Below are 7,260 nucleotides of genomic sequence, written 5' to 3' on the forward strand. Positions count from 1 at the left end.
ATAGTTGATGTAACTATTGGAGGAGGGGTGCTTGGACAAGTGATGTTAATTGATACTGGTGCCTCTTATTCAATTCTGAATTTGGCCCCTGGAGAAGCCGGGCTTTTCCAAACCTGTGAAATTATTGAATTGACAGGGCTGAACGGCCAAAAATCCTCAGTGCCGTTCACAGGGCCCATACCCTTTGAAATTGGGACGGCCAAAGGGTCTGAAAAATTTGGGAAAATGGAAATTAAGGGAAAGCTAGGAATTCTAGCCATTTCTGCACTGACAAAGATGGGGGTGGTGGTGGATCTGGCAAACCAAGTGCTGTTACATTGCCCCCAAAGTGATGTGCCCATCATCCCGGCAAGCCACAGGGTGATGTCGGTGAAAGCCCCTGAGCTTCTAATCCACCCTGAGTGGGAACCCCGAGTGAAACGGGTCACAGAGCAGTTCCCCCAGGTCTGGGCAAGGAGCAAGCTGGACTGCGGTCAGATTGACGCTGTTGTGGCAGTCAAAGGGCCAGATCCCCCTCCTCAGCCCCAGCCCTGGTACCCGGCTGAGGCTGAGGACGGCTTGTGGGAAACAGTCAAAATCTTGCTGGAGCAGGGGGTGCTGGTGGAGAAGCAGAGCACCAGCAATGCTCCAATGTGGCCCCTGCGGAAAGCTGATGGGAAAACGTGGAGGCTGACGGTTGACTTCAGTGCCCTGAACCGTGTCACCCCACTGCGGACCTCAGCAGTGGCCAAGTACCCCGACATCATGGCAGCCATCTCCCGGGAATCCAAGTGGTTCTCGGTGCTCAGCCTGACCAGCCCGTCCTTTGCCATCCCCTTGCACCCGGAGTCCTGGCACAAGTTTGCCTTCACCCTTCGAGGACGGCAATTTGCCTTCGCCAGAGTCCCCCCAGGATTCCACAACGCCCCTGCCATCTGCCATGCACATGTGGTGAGGATGTGGGAGAAGCTTGGCCACCGGGAGAGCGTGCTGTCCTGCGCCGGTGATGTCCTCATCCACACCCGGACGAAGGAGGAGAACCTGGAGGTGCTGGCGGAGGTGCTGGAGGCTGTCCAGAAGACGGGCTTCAGGATCAGCCCCACAAAGGCCCAGCTGTGCTGGAAGGAGGTCTCCTACCTGGGAGTGACCCTGGGGGAGGAAGGGCGCTCTCTGGAAAAGCAGAGGGTCGAGCTAATACAGAAGGTGTCGGCGCCGGCCGATGCCACTACCCTGAGGTCCTTTCTGGCTCTCCTTAGGTTCTCCCGAGAGTTCGTTGAGGGCTATGCAGAGAAAGCTGCTCCCCTCTGTCACCTCCTGAAGAGGGACACCCCCTGGGAATGGGGGCCAGAGCAGGATGAGGCAGTGAAGACCTTAAAGGAGAGTGTGGCAAAAGCCCCCGTGCTGGTGCATCCCCAGGGGGACAGACCCTATGTCCTGCAGCTGGCCAGTGCAGGGAAGGGGTTGCGGGCCACCCTGGGCCAGTGGCATGGTGCCCACCTCCTCCCCATTGCCCATGCCTCGCGTCTCCTGACGCCGGCTGAGCAGCAGTTCACTGACTACGAGCGGGAGGCTTTAGCCTTGACCTGGGCCCTGCAGCACTGGGAGTACCTGTTGGGGTCAGCCCCGGTGCTGCTGAGGACCTCCCGTGTCCCGGTGAGGTACCTCTTGTCGGGGAACAGGGACAAGGGCCCCCCCTGCTGCCCCAGGATGGCCAACTGGGCATTGGCATTGACCAACAAGGAGGTCCTCGGGGAGGCAGGGGAGTCCTTGTCTGGTGCCTATGGGGTGGTAATCAGTGGAGAGAGGGACGGGGAGGTGCTGGGGGGTCCCCCAGCTGAGCCCAAGCTGCGGCGGGCACCCCTGTTTGAGAGCAGCCTCAGCCTGGAGGAGGCCAAGGAGAGAGGCTATGCCGTGTGGTTTGTAGACGGGTCCAACTACCACGAGGAAGGGGTGCCCTACACAGGCTACGCTGCTGTGAACCAGGGCACGGGGGAGGTGGTGAAGGGTAAGTGCCTGCCGCACTCCATCCAGGCTGCTGAGCTGGTGGCCCTGACGGCCGCCCTGGAAAACACGCCGGCAGACCAGCCGCTGGCCGTATTTTCTGACTCGGGTTGGGTGGTACGGGCAGTGCTGGAGTGGCTGCCGCTCTGGAGGGAGAGGAACATGCAGTCCGCTGACGGCAAGCCCGTCACCTATGCCAAAAAGCTGCTGTACCTCGCGAGGCTGGCGGAGCAGAGGGTGCACCCGGCCCAGATCATTAAGGTCAAGGCCCACAAGAAGGGAACAGAGGAAGCCAAGTGGAACAAGGAGGCGGATGCCAAAGCCAAGCAAGGGGCAAAGGAAGGGCTGATGTGGAAGGCCAGCAAGCACTCAGAGAATGGCCCCATGTTGGTGGCTCCCAGCAGACACTGGGAGAGCGTGGACCTGCTGGGCTTGCAGGCGCAAGACCCCAGCATCCGGGAGTTAGCGCAGGGCAAGGAGTACAAAGGGTGCAAGGTGTGGAAGGATGCCTTGGGGCTGGTCCTGGCGCGGAGGGAGGGGGCGGACTTCCCGGTCTGGGTGGTGCCTGAACTCGTCAGGATGGAGCTGGTGGCCCTGGCTCATGAGCAGGGTCATATGGGGACAGACAAGACCATGGCGAGGCTGCAGGGCACTGGGTGGTGGCCTGAAATGAGAGAGGATGTGGAGAGGTATGTCAGCAACTGCCTGACGTGCGCGGCCAACAATCCCGACGCCAAAACAGCAAAAGCCCTCCTGGGCTACCAGAGGCTTTCTGGGCCGTGGAGCAAGTTGCAGATGGAGTTTATTGGCCCTTTGCCCCAAACAGCTCAAGGGAACAGGTATTGCTTGGTGATCAGCGATAACTTCACCAACTGGGTGGAAGCATTTCCAGCTCGAAACAACACAGCCAGCACGACCGCCAAGATCCTGGTAGAGAATGTCTTCTCACTGTGGGGCGTCCCAAAGGAGATCAACTCAGACCACGGCCAACGCTTCATCGGAGAAGTCACGAAAGGGGTGTGCCAAGCCCTGGGTATCAAGCAAAAGCTTCACATCACAGGGCATTTCCAGAAGCCCAGCTCGGCAGAGGGGCCCAACCAACCACTGAAGACGGCACTGAGAAAGCTCATGAACCAGCAAAGGAAAGATTGGGATCAGAAGCTCCCAGTGGTTCTGCTGGCATTACGGGGGGCCGTGGCATCTCAAGCACCTTCTCCCCAAAAGCTGCCTCCTGCAAAAGACCTGAAGCTGCTGGGACACTGGTGGCAAAGAGGGGAGCCACCCGACAAACTGCAGCCCCGTGTGCTGACGGATAGGTGGGTCCAGGACATGCTGAGGACAATGTCGGCTACGTACCACCAGCTGGCCTCGGTGCAGGAGACCAACATCCCCAAGATGGATAAGCACCTGGGAGCGCTGCTGCGCCCCATGGAGTGGAACACGGGGGACCTGGTAATGTATCGGGGGGTTAGAGAGAAGAACCAGGTGCTGGGACCCCAGTGGATGGGGCCTGTTAGGGTTGTGAACAAGGCCAGCCCCTCCATGTTCCAGGTAGAAATCAGAAAAGGGGCTAAAAGGCAGGAAAAATGGCTCCATTCTTCACAATTAAAAGCATGGAAGGGAAATTAACGGGGCTGGAGAGCCCGTTTTGCTTATGTTTTGCAGATAAAGGAAAATGGAAGGCGATTGTGACCAGCAGGAAGGGCGAACTTCGTGGCATCACCAGCCCTGTTTGTGCTGCAGGGAAAATGCTTTCAAATTTCTGGTTGCAGGATTTGCTTTGCTTTCTGGTATGTGCATAGTGCTGAGCACCCAACCCGCCCAATCAACCCATCAGCATCCGAAACAAAAAGTCAGTCGTTCCCACTTAGAAAGGCACCCTGAAACATGGGCCACAGCCCAGCACAGGGTTAAGAGGTACACAAAACTTGGGACCGATTGGCCCTGGTCTCAAGCTCACGTAAAATATACGGGAAGCATGGGTTTAAATTCTAACAAAGGCTTAAATTTGTCCACAGTAGTTATGCATGGGATGGAGGTGTACTTGGAAAATGAGTGGAGCTGGGATAGCACAAACAGACTCCCGCAGCTGCTGGGGAAGGTGGGACAAGAAATAAAGGTAGGGTGCAGGGTAATTAATGGATCCACTCACCAGCGGGTAACTCAGATCTCAGTGACTGAAGTAAAAACTATGAAGAAACAGAAAAAAACCTGTGCTGTAGAACAATTGGACTGTTGGTGCAATTTTACTTTGGTCCAGCCAGTGTTTGTGGTCTGCCTCTGGGCCCATAACAGCATGGGGCTGTCCTTTAAATTCAAGATCAGCACTGCAACGCCCTCCTTTGCTGCTGTTAAGGTCTCAAAGTGCCATTTTTTGGCCTGGCATGCAGCCCAATACGCTGAAGTTGGCAACCAGGTAAAACTGGAAATTAAATACTCTCAGGAAGGTATAACTGATCCGTTGCAAATTGATGGCATCACTGTGATGATCGCTGCCCCTAATGGCCGCAAGTGGCTCGTGCCAGTAAACTGCCTTCGCCAGAGCAAAACACTTAATAGAGCTGAATTAGGCACAGAGGCTTCATGGTATAATCAGGATTACAGACGCTGTCCACACCTGGTCATAAACCTCCAGGTATGGTGCCAGGGAAACCTGAGCGTGGAAATGTCCCCTGAGCTTGGAGGGAAGTGGTGGATAGGAGGCCCTGAAGGTTTTAAAAAAGAATTCACCATCATTGCTGTCTTGCGCCCTTTTGTTTCCAAAATAGGCCCTTATGTAGTCAAGCAAAATCACATCCAAGAGCTGTTGACCGGGCCTGTCCGGTCACTGAAGAAGGTGGTATTGTCTCTGTCCACCGTTAATATTTCGTCTGTCAGACCACACTGTACTCCCTTCCTATCCACCCTCCACACCGGCTGGCTGGCATGGCTCCACAGCCGCTCCATCCAGGCGACCCGGGCCAGGAGAGACCTGCTGGCCACCGCCCTGGGAGGAGGAGGTGCCGGGCTGGGAGTCCTCAACAGTATGAACGTTGAAGTCTTGGCCAACAAGTTGGAGGCTGTCACCTCAGGTGTGCAGGGCCTCCTCACCCCCCTGAATTCATCCCTGGTCAGCCTTGGGATGGGGCAGTGGCTCGTGTCAGAGGTGTTGCCCACCTGGGAACAAATAAGTGAGAAAGACCACCAGCTGCTGTTGCGAGCACTGGGCATTGAACAAAATAACGTTTCCCTTGCTCTTAGTTGCATCCAGGCCCAGATGTGGGTGCAGAGTGTCGTTGCAGGTATCCTGAGAGATGGCGACAACGGCGTCCTCCCCACAGAGATCCGAAAGATTGTGTGGGATGTGGCCACAGAGAAGGAGCGGCAGCTCCAAGCCTGGTGGAGGCTTGTCAACTTCACCCACGACCAGATCCTCAACGCAGTCATTGCCCACGTCCTGACCGTGGTAGAGGCTCGCATCGAAAAGGTCTACCCCATCGTGGCCCTGGGGGTTAACGCAAACGGGTCCGTGGTCTACCCCCTGGACCACCGCATGTGGGCCAGGGTGTCTGATGGGAAATGGCAATCGGTAGATTTGGAAGCCTGCATTTTGGAAAGGGGGCTGGGATTCATATGCGAAGATGATGCCCTTAAGGCGAGTGATGTTTGCTTTGACACCAAAGAAGGGGTGTGCCATTTTGAGCTCAATCCCCAGAGCAGTAACAAAACCGTGTTAGTGTACGTAGGGAAAGGGTGCGTGTGTTTTAGAACGATGTGTAAATACGTGCAAATTAACGAAGTTTATAATCAGACCGTGTTTAATGACTCAAATATGTGTGCTTGCAATGTAGCTATTATTAGAGGCTGTGATTTTGTGTATAAACCGCCTGTGTTCACTAGCCAGTTGCTAATCAGAAACTACACCTTGTACCGTAGTATAAGCCCGACCCCCATCGGTATGGATTTGTCACTCGTGAAAGAAATGTTAGAGCACGCACATTTACAGCAGCTGTTAGAAAATGCTAAGGCAGAAGCTAAAAAGATCCTAATAACTGTACATCATGATGGTAATGTTATAAAACAGGTAATGGAACGAATTAAGAGGGTGGGAGAACACCGCTGGTGGGAAATTTTCTTCGGCTGGTCCCCCACAGCCACCGGCATCTTCAACACCCTGCTGCACCCCATTGTAGTTATACTGCTAACGCAAATCTGCCTGTGCTTTGCCATGGTAGCGACTTGCTACCGGATGAGGCAGATAAAGTTCTGCATTGACAACCAGGTGAAAGGACTGGGGCTGGCCAAGAGACTCCTACCATAGTCAAGGGCAAGACTGGGTTGGCCTCTGTGTTTGCCGCCAAGAAGAACTTTTAGCTCCGCTGTTGGCTGCAACCCAGTAGGCGTTGAGCGGTGGGGACACACGCCATACCAGACCTTGATGTGAGGGATGGCCTCCTCTGTTACAAGAGGGCCATCCCAGGAGGGAAGGGCAGGCCAAGCAGCCTGCGGCTGGCATGAATCACGGAATGGTTGAGGTTGGAAGGGACCTCTTGAGATGATCTAGTCCAACCCTCCCTGCTCAAGCAGGGTCACCTAGAGCAGATCGCCCAGGACTGGGTCCAGTTGGGTTTTGACTATCTCCACAGGCAGAGACTCCACAACCTCTCTGGGCAAACCTGTTCCTGTGTTTGATCACCCTCACAGTAAAAAAGCAAGAATTAGCATAAGTAACTTGTCTTTGAACCTCCCATCCCCAAATGCTAATGTGATGAAGCTGCTCTTGTGTGATTTAAGACTCCTTTAAGCAGAGGAGAAGGGGATAAGGAAAGCCAAGGACAGTGCCTTTGGAAAGAAAGAGAAGCGAACATAATGCCTGAGCGTGGAAAAGCACCCACTGAAGAAGGCAGAGGTGTTACAAGCCGCAAAGACTTGCAGAGACGATAAAAGATGAGTGGAACGGAAGACCCTGTAATCACCTTGGACTTAAAGGAGCTGAATCCACATGGACCTTTGCAGCAACTATCTCCGGGTTCCCAAGACTCCCAGGACGTCTGGCCAACGGATTGGTGAGATCTTCTTTTCGGAGCCTGGACATCACTGCTTTGCTTTGCCTAGTTATGCATGTACTCAATAAAATCTGTCTGTTAGAGGATGGACTGTCTATTCAATCGCTGTCTGCTCAGCTGCTTGCTACCCAGGCTTTGGCTACACTGGTAAAGAGAAATTCTAGTAAAAAGAAAAGATGTGGGTTTTTTTTTTTTTCTATTTTGTAGGCCAAAATCCCCCACTTGCTTTTTGCCT

At 54.5% G+C, this 7,260-nt stretch overlaps 2 protein-coding genes across 2 annotated transcripts; both read left to right on the forward strand.

Moving 5' to 3' along the window:
* Nucleotides 1-276: 276 nt before the first annotated feature.
* LOC104344036 (protein NYNRIN-like) lies at nt 277-3,609 on the forward strand. The gene has a single exon (XM_086464839.1). It carries the CDS (start codon nt 277-279, stop codon nt 3,607-3,609), a length of 3,333 nt encoding a protein of 1,110 aa, XP_086320965.1.
* Nucleotides 3,610-3,655: 46 nt separating this feature from the next.
* Nucleotides 3,656-6,280, forward strand: LOC147415695 (uncharacterized). The gene has a single exon (XM_086464671.1). The coding sequence runs from the start codon at nt 3,656-3,658 to the stop codon at nt 6,278-6,280; it is 2,625 nt and encodes an 874-aa protein (XP_086320797.1).
* The last annotated feature ends 980 nt before the right edge of the window (nt 6,281-7,260 follow it).

The sequence above is a fragment of the Leptosomus discolor genome, chromosome 4 (assembly GCF_034619465.1).
Source record: "Leptosomus discolor isolate bLepDis1 chromosome 4, bLepDis1.hap2, whole genome shotgun sequence".
Lineage (NCBI taxonomy): Eukaryota > Metazoa > Chordata > Aves > Leptosomiformes > Leptosomidae > Leptosomus > Leptosomus discolor.